This window comes from Panicum hallii, chromosome 4 (assembly GCF_002211085.1).
Source record: "Panicum hallii strain FIL2 chromosome 4, PHallii_v3.1, whole genome shotgun sequence".
Classification (NCBI taxonomy): Eukaryota; Viridiplantae; Streptophyta; class Magnoliopsida; order Poales; family Poaceae; genus Panicum; species Panicum hallii.
In genome coordinates, this window is record NC_038045.1 from 4,194,969 (window position 1) to 4,213,447 (window position 18,479).

General features: G+C 41.4%; 2 protein-coding genes across 6 annotated transcripts; one reads left to right on the top strand and one right to left on the bottom strand.

Moving 5' to 3' along the window:
- Positions 1–108: 108 nt before the first annotated feature.
- Positions 109–1,982, top strand: LOC112888788 (putative anthocyanidin reductase). The gene is made up of 5 exons (XM_025955116.1): positions 109–437; positions 516–694; positions 763–975; positions 1,078–1,457; positions 1,556–1,982. The coding sequence occupies exons 1-5, from the start codon at positions 299–301 to the stop codon at positions 1,713–1,715; spliced, it is 1,071 nt and encodes a 356-aa protein (XP_025810901.1). The 5' UTR covers positions 109–298; the 3' UTR covers positions 1,716–1,982.
- Positions 1,978–17,453, bottom strand: LOC112888786 (exportin-7-A). Of its 5 annotated transcripts, none has more exons than XM_025955111.1 (30): positions 17,127–17,452; positions 16,175–16,204; positions 15,585–15,894; positions 14,888–15,048; positions 13,634–13,699; positions 13,250–13,367; positions 13,052–13,161; positions 12,848–12,943; positions 12,085–12,208; positions 11,460–11,527; positions 10,350–10,436; positions 10,099–10,251; positions 9,909–10,004; positions 9,143–9,202; positions 8,949–9,070; positions 8,780–8,867; positions 7,747–7,851; positions 7,435–7,539; positions 7,310–7,362; positions 7,162–7,225; positions 6,946–7,080; positions 6,748–6,860; positions 6,569–6,662; positions 6,104–6,323; positions 5,076–5,206; positions 3,979–4,125; positions 3,642–3,770; positions 3,425–3,523; positions 3,285–3,323; positions 1,978–2,520 (listed from the first exon to the last, which is right to left on the bottom strand). In XM_025955111.1, exons 3-30 carry the CDS (start codon positions 15,832–15,834, stop codon positions 2,383–2,385), a joined length of 3,171 nt encoding a protein of 1,056 aa, XP_025810896.1. In that variant the 5' UTR covers positions 15,835–15,894; positions 16,175–16,204; positions 17,127–17,452; the 3' UTR covers positions 1,978–2,382. The 5 variants fall into 5 exon arrangements, with proteins under 5 accessions (XP_025810896.1, XP_025810895.1, XP_025810898.1 ...); XM_025955110.1 differs by having other exon boundaries at positions 16,049–16,204; XM_025955113.1 differs by having other exon boundaries at positions 6,946–7,077; positions 15,585–16,204; positions 17,127–17,453.
- Between the last annotated feature and the right edge of the window lie 1,026 nt (positions 17,454–18,479).

An 18,479-nucleotide genomic window follows, 5' to 3' on the forward strand; every position in this document is an offset into this window, starting at 1 on the left:
GACTACATTTGGCCCACGAAAGGACTAGCGGTCGTCCCACCAAATCAAATGACATCCCACCATTCACAATTGTTCCACACTCCCACCAGTCACCAATCAAACGATCAATTCAGATTATCAGGTCCAATAAAACTCAAATTCCACAGCCGAAAGTCAAACAGACTACTCGTCTGTAGTACTGCGCCAAAGATCAATAAATGTGCCGACTCGAGGCTTTCTGCTACCATCTTATCTTCTCGCTAGTGGCCAGGGCCCGTGCATCTCCACTTCTCCACAGGCAGCTTCCACCTGGGCAGCAATGGAGGAGAGCATGAACAGCAGCGGCAGCAACGGAGTGCGGATGTGCGTCACCGGAGGCGCCGGGTTCATCGCCTCCTGGCTCGTTAAGAAGCTCCTCGAGAGAGGCTACACCGTCCACGCCACCCTCCGGGACACCGGTTCGTACGAGCGCGCGGATTAGCCACTGATTTCGTGGTTGCTTGGGAGCTGCCCATCATCCGAAGATTTGATCGCAGGCGACGAGGAGAAGGTGGGGCTGCTGCGGCGGCTCGTCCCCGGCGCGGCGGAGTCGGGGCGGCTGGTGCTGTTCGAGGCCGACCTCTACGACGCCGCCACGTTCGCGCCGGCCATCGCGGGGTGCCGGTTCGTCTTCCTCGTCGCCACGCCGTTCCAGCACGACGCCACCAGCACCAAGGTGAGTAGCCTGCTGGCTTGGGCGCGGATGTGGAGATAATTTCTCTTCACGGTTGATTCGGCACGCAGCACAAGAGCACGGCGGAGGCGGCTCTGGACGCGGCGCGGGTGATCCTTCGGCAGTGCGCCGCCTCCAGGACGGTGAGGCGCGTGATCCACACCGGCACCATGGGGGCGTGCTCGCCGCTCAGGGAGGACTCCGCCGGGTTCAAGGACGCCATCGACGAATCCTGCTGGACGCCGCTCGACGTCGACTACCCTCTCCGGAACGCGCAATTCCATGTGCGCAACAACCAGCTCCGAACCCTGATCGAAACCAACAAAATCTCAGAGCCATAGACAACGAGTGATGTATATGACGAGCAGTACTGATCACGCCTGCAGGAGTACATCCTGTCGAAGCTGGTGTCGGAGCAGGAGCTGCTGGCCTACAACGCCGGCGAGAGCCCGGCGTTCGAGGTGGTCACCGTGCCCTGCCCCGTCGTGGCCGGCGACACGCTGCAGGGCCGCAACTCGGAGTCCCTGGAGTGCGCCGCGTCGCCGGTGACCCGGGACGAGCGCCGCTTCGGGGACCTCAGGATGCTGCAGCGGCTGATGGGGTCGGTGCCGCTGGCGCACGTGGACGACGTCTGCGACGCGCTCGTCTTCTGCATGGAGCGCCCGTCCATGGCTGGCCGGTTCCTCTGCGCCGCCGCATACCCGACTGTCGCCGACATCGTCGATCACTTCGCCGCCAAGTATCCTCACCTCGACCTCCTGAAAGAGTATGTCATCGCCGGTGATGTCACATACATGAGATGCTTTTTTCATCAAGTGCTTTTCTCATGAAAATGTATGAGCATTCCTACTGAATTGGTGTCAGGACTGAGCTTGGGTTGCTGAGCGTTCAAGCTCACAGCGACAAGCTGGGCGAGCTGGGGTTCAGATACAAGTACGGGATGGAGGAGATACTGGACGGCAGCATCGACTGCGCCGTGAGATTTGGCAGCCTCGATGCGTCCAAGCTCATCGTGCAAGGATGACAACAAATCAGGCAGTGACATCTACCGATACAGCAGATATATGTGATACATCCGAAAAATAATTCCACTGTTATGAAGCCTCGAACCAGGGCAGCCTGGGCTTGTGAAATCTTGCTCTACGGCATCTCCGGGTACAGGGTCCAGCATGCAGTGCTGTAATGCGATGCGACCACACCAACCTGAAACTGCACTTTCAAAACCAAACATTGATACAGAGGGATGTAAATGGACAGACTTTTTACTGTTTCTATCAATTTTCATCTTCAGCAAAGCCAACAGAATCATTTACATTCTTTACCTTGTTGGCTTCTTAACAAATGAATTAGATTTGGGGGATGGCTGTTTCCCCACCTAACAACTTGGGCAAACAGCAGTCCCATTCCAGCATTAATTTTGCTGTACAAGCAAAAGAGAAGCGATATAGAAGGGAAAAAAAAAAAGAAACAATCCCCACCAATCACCATTCTGATACAAATGACACGCTAAGAAATTTACAACTGCTTTCACCACTACATTCATCAACAAGTCGAGAAACTTCATCTTCAGGCTTCAGCCTAGCCTAATCCAAGGCAAACCTAAGCACGGGTCTCTTTTTTAATCCACAGAATGGTGATTCCTAAAACGAAGATAACCGGAGTATTTACTGATAGCTGATTCTGAGGAACTGTTACTTCATCCGGAAATCATGTCTAAATGTAGTCAGATTTTGAGTGAATCTGTCTCGGTTCTTAGGTTCCAAGTTCCTGTTGACATCGGTCATCAGCTTATCAAAGCATTGGGAAAGGCGTTGTTGTTGGTCGACAGCCTGCAAACAAAACCGACCTTTTGAGCATTCAACAAAAAAATATTAAAGGTTCCAATAAATCTCAGCCTTCATTATAATTATCTAGCGTTATTCAGGTCAATCAATTGAAACCATACAATGGAGAATGCTAAATACTAATGGAGAAAAAAACAGTCCACTCAATGTGACTCAAGAAACCATTATCCAAGAGTTGCTGGTTATGCAATGTGAGTATCAAGCCAAAAGAAAATCCTAAAGCTTTGATGATATCTTCATAATTTTGCCCATTACAGTTAATAAAGCCACTTAATGTTTCTGGAAACTGTTCGGAAGATTCAAAAGTCAACTAAGAACACTGTAAACAAAAAAAAATCTTGCTTGCTTGAACTATTTCAGGAACTTTATATAAGAGCATCTTCTCAGGTTTTCTGCTCCTACCACTTCACAGAACGAAATAAAATCATGTGCATCCAAAGGAAACCCATGCGATCGGTATTCCAGTGTGACCATCAATTTGGTAGTGCAGCTTATCTATGGCCGATAGTTAACCACAAAATGGATAGTCGAAAAGTACCGCCCCAGTTATAAAGAAAATATGGCTTTCAAGGTGAGTCATAAAAAAGATCTTATTGAACCGATGCAGTTAGACCAATTTAGAATCTTAACTCTTCACCTTACATTTTTTTCTAAAGAAAAAGAAAACAATGATGACAAGGTTGGTCTCAACAAGAGAAGAAAACAAAGTAACATGGAATATGAAACTTTGAGCAGAGGACAACTCTAACCTGTGATGCTAATATGTGCGCTCTCAGGTCACTGAACATCTGCACAAAAAGAAAACAAAAGGAAAGAAATCAATGATAGGAAACAAGCTTAAAAGCATAAAGTGAGAAAAATAATAAGTATTACTATTAAAAAAAAGCACCTGTTCACTAGTCATTATCAAGCTCAATATTGGCCTACTGAGACTCCACTGGTTACCAGCATCCTCAAAGAGGATGATCTCAAAAAGTGTCCTCAGTATCTATACAACAACAAAAACAGCACCTTTAGCCTCAAGCAAGTTCAGTATTTATCACAAATAAAATATTATAACTGTAAAACCTTTCATAATATAGTACATGTGATTTGGTAACACAAACCTGAGGAAACAAACTAGGGAACTCTCCAATATGCCGAGCGAGATTTAATGCAGCTGGTGACGGAGGTGTGTCACCAGCTGTAATGTTGTTGAAATAAAAGGCTGCCAGGCTGTCAATGGCAGAAGCACACTGCCAAAAGGAGATAAGCATGACGTAAATCAGCCTAAATAATACAATAGCCAATGGTTTCACCCTAAGTGCATACTATCTACTTTACTCAAAAAGTATTGAGCTAAGTGATTCAGGTAAAGAAATACTATGTGCACGCACCCTATGTCCATCACTAGTGCCATATCGTTGCAACAGGAAAAATGAACAAAAGATCGCAGAAACAAACCTGTGTTGATATCCCTGTATCTAGACCTTTTAAGCCAGACTCAAGAGAGCTGACAATATGTACGAATGTGTTTGTGTCCAAATTGAGAACAAACTTGATATGGTTGTTGAACAGAACTTCCATATATCCAAAGTATGCTTTCGACAGCTGAAAACAATAGCTCATTCTTAATATAGCTACAGATGAAACAGAAGAAATTTAAGTATTAAGGTTGTTGGACCAAGGATAAAGGCCCCCACCCCTCCCACTATAACACCTGGGTTTTATGGTCGGGTTGGTTAGGTGGGGCGTTCTAACTTGGTACCAGAGCCGAGGTCCTGGGTTCGATCCCTCCCGGCCACGCATTTCCGCTGCGCGATTTCCCCTGCGCCTCTCGTGTGCTGAGACCTACTGCGGGCTACGCCGGGCTCGCACGCTGTAGGGGGAATGTTGGACCAAGGATAAAGGCCCCCACCCCTCCCACTATAACACCTGGGTTTTATGGTCGGGTTGGTTAGGTGGGGCGTTCTAACTAAGGTGAACAAAGTCACAAAGAAGTGTGGGTTGACACAAGAACCGAATCTCCGAAACACGTCGTCCAGATTGCATGTTACAATGTGACCAAGAAATCGGAAACATACAACTTATATCTTGCATAGAGGTACCAGATGGTAATCTCCTAGGATTTGAACTAAATAAATAAATTCTTAAAAGAACTTGAGCTGTCAATCTATCATAGTTAGCACTCTGAGAAATAGAAGGAAATACACACATAGGCTACTCCTTACTATTCTGATGTTTGCTTATGTTTCAAGAACCAGATTTCAACCCAGGCTGCACCTACAGTAAGACTGCATAATAATGTAACGGTTCTGATACATGGGGCTCCATGAGCAAAACCGTCAAACACCTGACTCAACAACAGTAAGGGCAAAACCAATTGAATATTTCTGATTAGTGAACAATTATCTCTGCTAAATTGATTTGGCTCCATGTTCCTGCCCACATTCTATGTGAGAACTGACAAATTTAATGCATTGAGAAATTAGCACCAGTATTTTGATATCAATGGAAACAATGGACTAAGACAAATAATAAACAAAACTTTATACATGTACCTTTCTGAATGCCAATACATCAGATAATGGAACTGAGAGGGTCATCTTTAGAGATATATCAAGGGCATCTGCAAGTGCTCTGTCACCATAGAGCTCAAATACACCAAAATTGACATAGTTCCCACACAAAGCTGCAAGTTCCAGGAAAATGGTATTCAAAATAACAATACATAACCAGCAAGAAGATTACAAAGTCTAAAGCCCGCAAGAAATAAAACATGGTACAACTATTGTAAAAAAAACATGACATAATTGAATCATAAAGATGCAAACAAACCTAAGAATCAAATGATAGCTAACATCTAGAAGATCAGGGCTAAGTTAGATCCCAGTCTAAAGTTCCCTAGAAACTATCCAAGAACTGGTGGTGGTGGTTCCCGTTTACTGGAGTAACCGTAAAACTGTACACAGTTAGCTTAAATTCTTTGGAATCTGTTATACCTCAAGTAACTCATTGAATAAGAAACAAAAAATCATTTGGGAATAGATAACGCTGATGTCTGATTTCATCAGAAACCGGAGGAAGCAGTTGTTCCAATGTTTTTTTTTTAGTATGAACACTAATGGAACAACCAACAAGTTTCCAGTCCAAAATGATAATTCAGTAATAACATCTTTTTTTTTTGTTTGGGTTGAACATAAGAAGAAGCACATATACGTGGGTCTAACTCTGTGATTGCATGCATGCGATATGTCGACATAACAAAGTTGATTACAAGAAAAACTGAAAAGCCTCAGTAAATACTCATGTTTCACATTCATATAATCAGTAACATAGAGCCATCTAAAATATAGCCTGCACATACCAGCTGTCCCGAGGGAACCAGCAGTCAACTCACTTGCAGGATACTCCCTCCGTTTCAAATTATTAGTCGTTTTGGCTTTTCTAGATACGTAGATTTTAATATGCACCTAGACATAATATATATCTAGATGCATAATAAAAACTATACACCTAGAAAGAATTAAACGACTAATAATTTGGGATGGAGGGAGTATTAAATTAGCAAACCGAAATATAGACTCACCCCTTGAAAGAACAGTCAGAGAGATCCATATGCCTTTGTATTTACTTCCATAAATATCTGTGCCATTGGGAAGCAATAGAATTCGCGACCCGTAAGCCACAATTATCTTGCTAACCTCTCGGAACAAAAGGATTCCATTTGGTGATGCTGAATCAAATGTCAACCTTTGAGCTTTGTTCAAAACAAATTCACACATGAACTTGAGCAAGGGTGTGGTGACCTGCATTGAATGATCTTTAGGGGGTCACTGAACACAATTTAGAAACATCAGATTATGGGTAATGAAGTTAGGCTTAGGTAGCATATTTGGGCAAAAACATGCAACAGGTGCGCAAGGATATAAAGATATTTACAAAAATAAAGGGTTATACATAATAAAATCAGGCAGATACGCAGCAAAAACATGCAATATGTGCACAAGGGTGTAAAGTGATTGTAGAGAACATATTGGTAACAGACGACAACCTCTGGTTCATCTGCCCACAGTGTGATGGCTCTCAACAGAAGTGGCATGCGAGATGGATACAGCCAGTCAAATAGGAGGCCATAGGTCTTGCGGCTGGATCATATCAGCAAAGGTATAGTTAGTTTCAAAACTATAGGAGCTGTAATATCCTTACAGTGTACAACAACAGATAATACACCTGTTGGTGGCCATCGCAATGCCTCGTAGATCTCTCATCCAACCAATAAATGCACGCTTAGCAACATCATTCCAGAAAGCAGCATCAGGAGTTGCCTCCAGGTTAAATGCAACCTAAGGTCAAAAAGGAGTTAAACCAGATAAGAGTTTAAAACTATCCATGTTTCTCTCTGAAAAGAAAAGATATAAGTCAGTGCACCTGCTGAAGTGGTTCCATGAAAGTCCTGAATTTTACAGGGCTGTCTTCCATGAAGACTAAGGAGCCAAGGATGTAATAGAACGTAGTTCTACTACGGGAACATCTGTACTCTGCAAGAAATGGGAAATTCTCCTGCTGCAAGGATAATAAAATAACAAATTATTTCTAAGACTGAGTGCAGGGATAGTATAACAAAAGCTACTGGGAAGACTTTACAGAATGACTTGCGATGATGAACTTTACACTCTCCAGCTTGAGCAGCAGCTTTCCAGTCATATAGCTGACTTGGCAAAAAAAAATGAAGAATTGTCATCACCCTAATTGAGAAAAAAAGGAAAATGAAAAAATATAGCCACAACTTTACCCAGATGCAAGCTCCAGGAATAGGGACAGAGTATGATCAATAACATCCTCACACTGTAACCACAACAAAAGTCAGTAAAGCTAAAAGGTCAAAGTTAAAGCTGAAATCAGTAGATGAATAGTCACCTCAGCATAGCACTTCAGATTTGTAGCAATTTTCCCAATGATAACATTGAGTAAAACTAAATGGTCATTCAGCCCTAGAAGCTCAGACAATCTTGTATACAACTGCTGCAGCAAAGAAGCATTGGTTTATGGCATTTAACAAGCAGGTATATCGACCACACTTGGGCAAATCTTGGCAAGAAGATGTAGGAATGTGCAAAGAGGTGATGGCTTGCCAATCATTGGTAATGTTGCCAAAGTTTGGCAAGGTTGGTCTGGGCATAAACCAAAACAAGTCCGTCAAGAGAGAAAAGGAGTTTTGAATTTCCTAACCTTTGAAGAATGCATGGCTTGGTCTCCTACATATGACCTTCTGAAATTTTGCACAAAGATTAGAATAGCTCGATCAAGCCTTTGCTTACTTAATTCTTTGTATCTCTGCAAAGACAATAAAATCAGTTAATATTTTTTCCTCGAATATGCAGGAGAGCTGCAGATCTTTGCATTAAGAAGAAGAAACACAAGAGTACAATCAGTTAATATTTACATAATGAGTTTGCGCCCCACATCTGAGAACATAACACCAAGTAGAAAAAGAGGAATAACAAAACAGAAATCATGTGTAAGTTCATCACTTTCACAAGTACAGTGAGCAAGTGTTGATTAGCACCATAGCTAAAAAGTAAGCATTAATGCTCTTCTAATAATGGAGCTGGCAAAAAACTTCATTTTTAGGGGAAAATTTGCAGTTGTTATCCATGCTGTGCCATATTGCGGAACCTAGATAGTACAGGAATCTTTAATATTTATGTTAGTATCTTGCTGTTATGGCTCCAAAAGGTGCCTTAAACTAATTGCTGAATCCAAAAGTAGAAAATTAGGAGTTTTTTTAGCCAGTTGATACAGTAAGGAGCCTTGGTGAGGCCACCAAAACCAACCAACCCAATGTGGATGAACAACATAAACGTAAGCAATAGCTAGATCCGGCAAGTAAAAGAAATGTAATTCCCTACAAGTAGGTTGCCTGCTTTTGGAACAAACAAATAAGATAAAGTTCGAAAGTCATCTTGAACTATACTTTGCATCTTGAAAAATGGTGGCAGTAAGTGCTGACTGTTTAAAAATCACATTTGCATTGGTACAATTCTAATTTTGCCAGTTAATTGATAAATGAGTTTATATCATGTAATTCGCAAATACTAAAAGCTGTTGACCTGTGAAAGTTCTTCAAAAACAAAATGTTGAAAGAAGAAAGAATTGTCCAACACTAGGCATGCACTCATTCTACATCAACGAATAATACTCAGGGAATGTGAATACCATAGCTCCTCATTCATATTAAGTGAACAAATCAATTTCATCGAACCTGTGCGTGGGCCCCTGTATCAGTCATACTTATCAACTTTAACACACGGGCAGATAGTTCTGCATCAATTAATTCTTGTGATTCTTGGCTGCAGAAGAAAATGGAAAATCCCATCCATGAAAAGAATAACAAAACAAAGTAAACAAATAAGGAAAACAATATTTCTCACCTAACACCAACGGTCTGCCTAATTTTGAGAATGGCTGCAATTATGTGGACCATCCATGCAATTTGTCCTTCAATGACAGAGAGCTCATCAGCATCTCCAGGAGCGGGTAATCTTGACCTTTCCTGTAACAGGTATTTCACTTTTAATAACATCATTCCCAAAGAAAAAGATCACGCTGAACAGCATTAACATACCGTGTAAGCTTGCAGAAGAGGTTCCATGATGTTTATGATGTACAGACTACTGTTTTGGTACTGCAACTCATTGAAATAAAAGATCAATCGGGTTGTGTAATTGAAACATTATAGGAAAATATCAAGATCCGAATTCAAATAAATAGTAACGTGTTATGGGACCAAAGCCCGCAAGCAGCCCAGGAGGGTGGCGACATGCCCTAGGGCAGTCTCCACCGGACCCCAAGCCCGCACTAGGAGGCTGCCAATACTACCGATGACTAGCCCCTGAAGCCAAGTTATCTCCTATTTAGAAGGTTTATTTTTTGTAAGTGTGGAAAGATTGGATCATATCTATAAGATCACATCTATAGATTTACTTAAAGGGCCTAACCCCCTTCTGTTCTCTGCTCTTTGACCCCTTCTCATGGCCGCCGCACATCTTCTCTTCTCATTTAACTATGTTTTTCCGGTTGCTATGCAGATTGCAATTTTTTTGCTGATTTAAGCAACCAAAAAAATCCAGTTAAAAGTAGCACATACATATTCAGGGGAAATTTAATACAAAGATTCAGGAAAATCTATTATCCAGCAATTTTTCACTTTTTCTGATAAGCTGGAACAAAACCTAAATATCTTCTACAGAAAGATCTCAAATTAGTCAATTAAGGATTTAAGGTATCTTATTTCCTGCTGGAGATGATTTCAAAGATGAGATTCAGATGAATATTTCCTAAAAAAATTGTTCCTAAAAATAAGACACCAAAATTCATGAAGTAGCAGCAACCTGGAATCTGCAAAGGTAAGGAAGAAACTCCAACTGGTCCTGGAGAACTTCCACGCTATCCAAAGGATTTTCCAATGAGTTGTCAGCAAGGATGGCCTGAGATGGGTAGAAACAACAACCAATAAGAATGGCAACAATCCCTTTGTTGGATTGAAATAGTAGTAGTAGCATCTTTAGTATAAACTAATACCTGAACAGAATTAATTCTAGAAGTGATGAAACCCTCTGTGATTTTGGGAACGGTTTCATCAAGCAGACTTGGCGTTTCACCTTTCAAGTAAGGCACAGATGTCACCAGCCTTGACCAAAGACTTAGAAGATAGTAGACACTATTGCTGGCCCACTACACAACAATAACAAATAGCATAATTGTCATTAAACTTGCAGTATGATAATTGAAAGAACCAATGGCCGGCAATTAAACAATAAGAAAAGACAAACCTGCCATGACAGCAAGGATCTAGTTGTAAATTCAGCTACTAGACCAATCCATTCACCATAAAACTCAACACTCAGAAGCTCTGCCAGCTGCACAGTACAATATGTCAAAATTGGAGAGGGTTCATTCCTAGTATGAAAATATGGCAATTAGATCAATAAAACCTTTACAATCATGAAGTAATTTATCTGATACTTATTGCTACCATTGACAACGGTCAAATCATCAGGCAGCTAATGTTGTACAAAATTCTGAAGATTTTACAATGTACATGTAGAATGAAAAAAGAACAGGAAAAGAACAAATATAGAACAGTTTGATTTATACTAATTCAATGATTAATGAAGGATAGGGTACATAGTTGTAACAGAACAAATTTCTAAATAAAAGGGAGGTGCCAGTCCTAACAAAACATAATACTGTTACAAAATGTAGTGCCTTAAATTCATTCTTTTGCACTTTAAACCACTCTACAGATTTATTTAGACAGATATACACAATTCAGGGATTATTTAGGTACATTTAGGTTTTTTTTCCTATAAAAAATAACTCAATAAGAGAAGTTGGCAAAAGCTCATCAAGTGTCCATCCCTAGTTAAGAACAAAAACTTTGGCACCAAGTGTCCATCAGGCAACAAAAGTTCAGAAACAAAGGACACAGATGTTATAACACTTAACGCATTTTCTTGTACATGAGGCGGCCAAGCAATAGTACACTGCTTGTGACAAATAAGATAAGCTTGTAAACATAGTACGTCTGTTCCATCTACTCCAGTGATGCTTTTAGATGGTTATTAAATAAATAGCACAGAGCAAACAATAGCAGGCTCACCAATAAGTTAAGTATATGTTTGTACAACTAAATAACTGGTTCTCTTCACTGGCAAAACTAAAAAAAAATAGGAGAAATTAAAAAAACAAGTTTGTACCACTATTCCTTTGACATGGAATAAATCACAATAGCTACCAAACAACAACAAAGGAGAGATGAAAACAAACAGGTTTGACTATTTCCTAATGCATGCTTAAATAAAAAAAATAAAGAAATATCCTTGGTTGCCAATCAAATAAAAAGTTAAGTAGGCTCATTCTTCATATAACAGGATTGGAACCTGGTAGTTCACTTTGAAACGTCCCAAAAGACGGCAGAACTCATGGTAGTTGTCATGATCAGCAAGACCTGCAAATTGGAAGTTAAAATAAATTGCATAAAGCCGCCTATTTTGCCCGCATCAGTGCATCAACAAACTTATCTACTTGGAAAAAGGGGTAAAGCTGGCATCGAAATCAAGGTGGTACAAGCACTCATTGCACATTAAGCAACGTATAAATTTTCCATGTGATATGAGATAAATTTGGTCAATTTACTAACAACATTTTGTTGCACCCTGATGCACAGGCACCAGGTAAGATAACCTGGCAGCGCCCCTGATTGGAAAGGGTAGTAACTGCAAGCATATGAAACCAAAAGAAACCATTTCTCTGCTAGCATGTTTGTTTTTGCTTAAAACACACAATGCGATTGCAACTTGCTATGGTCAATTTAAGCTAATCAATTCCTGTTGGATTAACCAAAAAAATAGATTTTACAGGGTGTACAAGGACTTCAATAGAGACTATTGTTATTTCTTTTTCATAAACGAAAGGGTATCGATCTATTATCCGTGAAAAACGTAAGGGGAACAACACTATAATCAAACACTAACTTCACCATGAAAATGTTTAAGCGTGGTAAACCTTGGCCAGTTTGAAGTATTTCCTTTGTGCCTGACATCAGATGAGAAAGAAACTGGGACCTTGCAGGGTCCTCAACAAAAATACTGCGCCTGACAGAAGCAAGTCGCACCAGACATTCCAAAGCCTGTTGAATCAAAGAGCTTGCACATAAAAGTACAGAAGGAAAAGAAAGAGAAATATATGAAAGGTTAATGGAAGTATAACTTATGGTACTAGACTGAACCTCAGCTGAGGTGAGATCTAGTGGAAGAGGCCCAGAAAAAGAAAAAAAGAGAGAGAGGAAGCAAACTTCTGAGCCAGACTCTAGTTGATGTTAAATTCATAACCAAGGGCCTAAAGAACATACTTCTAAGAGAGTTGGGCAAACATTAAAAAATTTCGTTACTGCTGCATCTTGCATGGAAGTCAAAACTTCCATACCAGCTCTTGAGCTTGCCTATAGTAGTACACTAGTACCCACTAAATTACAAAATTTGCAGGTCGCGTTAATTACCAGGCCACCAAATATAAAGGAAAATAGTGATCGGTCTCTAAAGGGATACTAGGAATACACTGAACCACCTACTCAGCAGAATATTATACAGAAATAGCCTGGCTAACATACTAGAGAAAATGTTGTTCCTGATCCATCGTGTGCAGGTTTCTCGAGGCCACACATCGGCCATAATTCTGTGCATGTTAACGTGGACATAACAAGAAAACTCTCAAACAAAACTAGCTTGAACTATTAACAAATTACTCAAACCATTACATCAATGGATACCTCTTTAGAAACACGTGAGTCATTAACTTTGTAGTAATCAAAAAAGATCTGGACAGTGGAAGGATCTTGTAGGAGAGGCCTCCAAGATGCAGGAAGCTGCGCCAAAATAAAATATTCAATAACTAGAACGGAAGAGCTAAATTGTGGTACAATGACAGATTAATTGCTGAATATAATAAGCCATGAATCGTGGGGCCAATATACCTGCACCGTTCCAAATTCTTCAGAGCTTTCGTCCACTGGAGAACCAACAAAGTCAAATGACAAGCACTTCAATGCAAGGTCAAGAGGAACATGTCCAAAGTCATCCGGAGCTGCCGTTTAGGGGGGGGGACAGTTTAGGAATTGCAGTAGTCTACTGGAATGGAAGAAAAATATGCCCACCAAACATCTTACACATACCTTCACTCTTCAGTTGGTTTAGTGAGGTTAGTGAAATTTGGAAAATCTGTAGAAGGAACTGGTCCTTGAATGAGCTCGCAATTTTCCTATGATGTGTCATAGGCATCGCAGGGTTTGGCTATATGAATAAACCAACATATGAGCATTAAAGTACAGTTGGCATGGCAATTCAAACAGTACTGAAAATAAATGAAATCCAAATAAAAACCTCGAGCGGAGGTGAAGTTAATTACATGAACCAAAAGGCAAAATCAGTTTGGAAAATGTATACGGTACTACATTACATAGTAAACTTTAATCCATCTATCTTGTACTGAAAATGCCATGTTAAATACAAAAGAGAAGATACCACCTATGGAGCGTGTACGGACTTTAGGGTCTCACCTGGTTCATTTCTGTTACGAGATTGTTTAGTATCTTCAATCCTATGAAATAATGATCCTGAGATGCCTGAAACGATGTAGCCACAACAAAGATTAGCAAAATGTATCAGTCACGTGCAAAAGAACTTGGAACCAAAAGTATACCACCTCCGATCACAATGTTGCTTTGCTCGCATTGTCAAACTCTCAAAATATATTTACAAAACCCAATAAAACTGGAATATTACCAATGATAAATCTAAACGTGATTTGCATGTTTCCAATATAAATATTTTAAAAGTTATAGACAATCATGTCCAAAATGACAAACACTGTATAAACCCTTTCAATGACAGAATCTAGGTTACCATTTCATGTACCTTTTCAGAAAACAAATCTATTATAGTAAACAGATGCTTATGTGGAGTGTGGGTGTTGGGGGGGGGGGGGGGGGGGGGGGGGGGGGGGGGGCTCTATTCTTACTCCCTTTCTTCCTCTAGAAATGATGTCAGAAAGAATTGTTCTTTTATAAATAATGATTTACATTTTAAAGGGAACACATAGATACATCTCATCTTCTCAGACCGCCGTGCACCTATGCATACTATCGTTGTGAGAGACCATAAATTTTGGGAGATATTCTTATGTAGTTGAACTAAAGAGTGCTATGCTGGTGGAAGAACAAACCAACAGATTTTGTGAACAGTTGAAGAGAAAGATTTTATAGTTGTATGAACACAATCTAGCATGTCATCTTAATAAGTCACGTGACGCAAAACATCATTTATAGAAGAACAGAAGTGGTGGTATATATCAACTAAATGAATAAAAAAGATGAAGAAGGTATAGTATAATGAGCAGGCAGTGCGACTATTGTAGAAAGCTTAAAATAACCTCGGCAGAACTGAAAGAAAATGTTTTTGTTCTATGAGATGAGGGTTAAGACAGAATACGGGAAGCCTACTTATTATAGTAATTGTAACCATACATCAATGATAGGGTCACACAATTCCATAAATAGTCTGTATTTTCCTTGTGAGTTACATTTCTTTGAGTCCAATATGTTAAAAGTCCAAATAAGTCATTGCATTCATGTGTATAGAAACAGGAATGGTGTCTGCAGGTTAATTGTGCGCATCTTCTGAAGTTCATTGATCCCGAAAAACGGGCTTCAGTCCTCAAGCTGGCTAAGTTTCACATGATGACAAAACTCCAAAATACGTAGTCAATCAGATAATTCTTATCTCAACATTTACAGAATGCAAGATATACTTACAAGACCTAAGAAATCCGTTGCTTCCTTCACAGTCTCTCTGAATCTGTCATCATCAAACCATCCAAATTTTGTGATTCGACAAACCAGCTGAATTAGGGACACAATGACAAAGTTCTGCAATTTGGGCCCCCTTGAAGCAAGATAGTTTATGACATAACTCCCTTCATACAGATTACAAAAAAGGTTAGGCTTAAATAAGCAACAGGAAGGAACACAAAAGCATGCAAGAAAGAAACAGTCACATATTATAAACTCCAGCTGAAGCATAAAAAAATGATAAAATGGAGATAAAAACTATCTTTCCAGCAATGCCATGAACGCATAAAAAAATATTAAGGATAACATGAAAATGTAAGATTTGCATTCTTTAGCTATGTCACAAGCATAAGGAGACAAATTTTGAGGAGCAAGGAAACGACAAAAGTTGCAAGTTATATTGAACATCACCGTGAACAAGTTAAGTCTACCCTGTATGGCTGCATACCTCGTGTGTCACACAACTCAATTTTGTTTATCGTAAAGGGACATAAATGCTAAAGGCCATGCAGATGTAACCGAACAGAAGCAACACAGGTAAAATTTTATTAACATAAAGGGAAATAAATAAATGCTAAGATGCCACGTGTACGCAACAGAACAGAAGCGACAAAAACTTAACTATAATGCCATGCAATATGTTTACAGAAAGAAACATTACGTATATCGAGGCGGAGCTGCAAAGAAAGACTGCGGTCCGAAACTTGCTTCAACAAGCTTGAACTCGCCAACATCAGAGCGTATGGAGTTGAAGCATTGTCCAAAATGTATTGACACTGTGAAATGTACTCGCTGTTCTCTGAGAAGCACTTGAGGGTGCTTTCTGCATGCGCTCTCTCAGCCGAGTCTCTAGAATTATAAAGCTTTTCACACAGCACCTCTAACTGTGCTAGGCTCTCCATTGATGACATGAACACGAAGCTCCAAGTTTGCAGTTGACCAAGTATCCAAGATTAATATGCCACCAGGTTCTGAATTAATATCCAAGAATTTGCATGAATGTTTGTCACAAACCCCGAACTAATGCATTGGGTATTCGGTACAATAGGAAATTTGCAATGCACTGTAAGAGCTTAGAAGCTAAAATATGTTATTCTAGCATAGGAAGAAGGATTGTCACAGTACATTTATATTACAGGAGAGAAATGTTTGAACAAAAGAGTTTTCTCATGCACAGTCTCCTCAATGACGCTTAATCAAAGACCCAGGACCAAAGATAAAACAGCTAATGAGCGCTTATATCGCCAATACCAGCCACAATTCAGCCTGGGGGACAGTGATCTGCAATAATGGAAATGCCAAACTTAGAGACAGCCAAAACAGCAAAACAAGAGCATAACAACAATATAGTTACTTTCCGCTTCGTTTGTTAAGCGAAGCCCTTTCATGACACGTGCACGCGTATTTAGAGTCATTTATATGATGCCATAATAATCAGCTAACAAGAGCTACATGCTGCATTTGCAGGGCCATTCTATTTCGATAGCCCATGCGTACAAACACAAAATCTGCACAGTACTCCACAACATAGGACCATTTAAACCGAGCTAACAGAGTAACAGGTATGCACGACACGACACAGGAACAGAGATCATTTAAAGCGAATTATGTGCTGCAATTTCTAAGACAGCCTATTCGATGGGGCTCCCCTGCATTTCTGTGTACATAAATATAGCGTAGCAAAATAAGTATGGCAGTGGCAAAACAACCATGTAAACAGAAATGCTTGCTGCATTTGTCAAACAATTCTACTTGTTCCATAAAGGACATACAAAACATCAACAAAAGTATCACCCAGATACAAGCTCATGGTTGAATCCCCTAATCACTGAGTAACCTATCAGATAAGAGGATGTGACAAGGGTCGTCTACATCAAAATCGCGCTATTACGGATCAGGAACGGAAATGGGGGATTCCCCCGCCGGGGGTTGCTTCCCGATCCCCGTCCCCGCCCCCGCCCCCGCCACCGGGGAGAGTTTTCCCCCATCCCCATCGCCGCGCGAGGAATTATCTCCGATGGGGTTCCCGTCCCCGCTTCTGCTGCGTGCTACTGCCCTCCTCCGCCTCCGCGTACTCGCACTCCTCCACGGCCGCCTCCGCACGCTCGACGCCCCGTGACCGGCCGCTCAACGCCGCTGATTAGAGCTTGCCCGGGAGATACGTAGAGCAGCAGAGGAAGAAGGGGGCGAGCACTGTGCTGACCTGCGGATCGGACGACGAGCTTGGCGATGAGGATCACGAGCGTCGCCGCGCTAGGGGACGGACAGGACAGGACGAGGACACCGCCGGTGGCAGTTGCCTTCGGAGATCAGGAGCGGCGCAACGGCAGGTGGATCTGCTGCCAGGCGAGGCCAGCGACGGGCGGGCAGCGGTGGAAGCGAGCGGCGAGCGGCGAGCCGCGTGCGCGGATTGCGGCTGCCGATGATGATGAGGCGGCGGCAGGCGGCGGTGGAAATGTGTGGGGAGACGGACAGAGAGACGGAGAGAGAAAGCGGAGTGGTAGTAGTAGAAGAAAACGGAAGCGAAACAAACCCTCAAGTCATTCTCGCCCCCCACGATTATTTCTGCGGATTTCCAGTTGTGCCCCTAGATCAGCGGCAGCCGGCAGCCGTCACGGCAGGCACGATAACCCAATCATTTTCGGGCGCTAGGCAAAACTGCCCCGTCCCGGCACGTTCTTCTCACCCTCTTTCTTGAAGCTGGAATAAATCTTCTCTCTCGTACAGATATGCAAGCAATTCATTGAGCTTGCATCCGTCTATTTCAAGATACCTTTCTTTTTCTTGCAAGCATTTGCTATTTTGCTTATCCTTTTCGAAAAAATAATATTTTGCTTAGCGGCACGTTGAAAAAGTTTGTTAGGTCACCTGAAAATACAAAAATGAGATTCCGTGGGAGTTGCACTTTGAAATGGACGAGCTTATTAATCATACCTTTTTTTTATTTGCTTGGTGAACCTTCTCATGTCGAGGATATCTGTTATGTAATGTTTGGTGTCAGCATAAAAATATTCATAACTAGAAGTGATTGCGATGTTTTAATTTGTCATTTCAGTATGAAATTTGGGACCATTAGTAAAAAGAAGAGTATTAATTATAATCCTGCATACTGTCTTCGTATTTTAGACATTTCACGCTTCATATTTAATGTATTTTATTAGTCAGGTTGTCACATAAGAGCATCTCCAACAATACTCAATACAAGTGCTAAAAATTTCGTTTCGGGAAAAACCGTGAAAATCCGAGCTCCAGCCTATGCCTATCCCAGCTCCCAATATTCTCTCACGTCCAAAAACTACCACATCTGGAGCCATATTTCCACCGCTACGATGAGCTTCTAATAATTCCCTGCGCTCTACTACTGGTCCCACATATTCATCTCTTTGTCTTGGCTGTGCCATGCTTCTCTGTGTTCTGAGACTGGTAGCCGCACACCGCAGGGCACGCCGTCGACAACAAGCGCCCCCATTGCCGGCAACGAGCCCTGCGTCTGCGCGTGATGTCCTATGCCTGTACCCGGGATTGGATTGACATCCAAAATCCAATTGAAATCCAG

Coding starts and splice junctions, on each gene's coding strand:
- LOC112888788 (XM_025955116.1), top strand. CDS start 299: ATGGAGGAGAGCATGAACAGCAGCGGCAGCAACGGAGTGCGGATGTGC. Junction 438..515: donor CGCCACCCTCCGGGACACCG/GTTCGTACGAGC, acceptor ATTTGATCGCAG/GCGACGAGGAGAAGGTGGGG. Junction 1,458..1,555: donor CACCTCGACCTCCTGAAAGA/GTATGTCATCGC, acceptor AATTGGTGTCAG/GACTGAGCTTGGGTTGCTGA.
- LOC112888786 (XM_025955111.1), bottom strand. CDS start 15,834: ATGTCATCAATGGAGAGCCTAGCACAGTTAGAGGTGCTGTGTGAAAAG. Junction 15,049..15,584: donor GCAGCTCCGCCTCGATATAC/GTAATGTTTCTT, acceptor ATCTGTATGAAG/GGAGTTATGTCATAAACTAT. Junction 7,852..8,779: donor ATACAGGGGCCCACGCACAG/GTTCGATGAAAT, acceptor TTGTCTTTGCAG/AGATACAAAGAATTAAGTAA.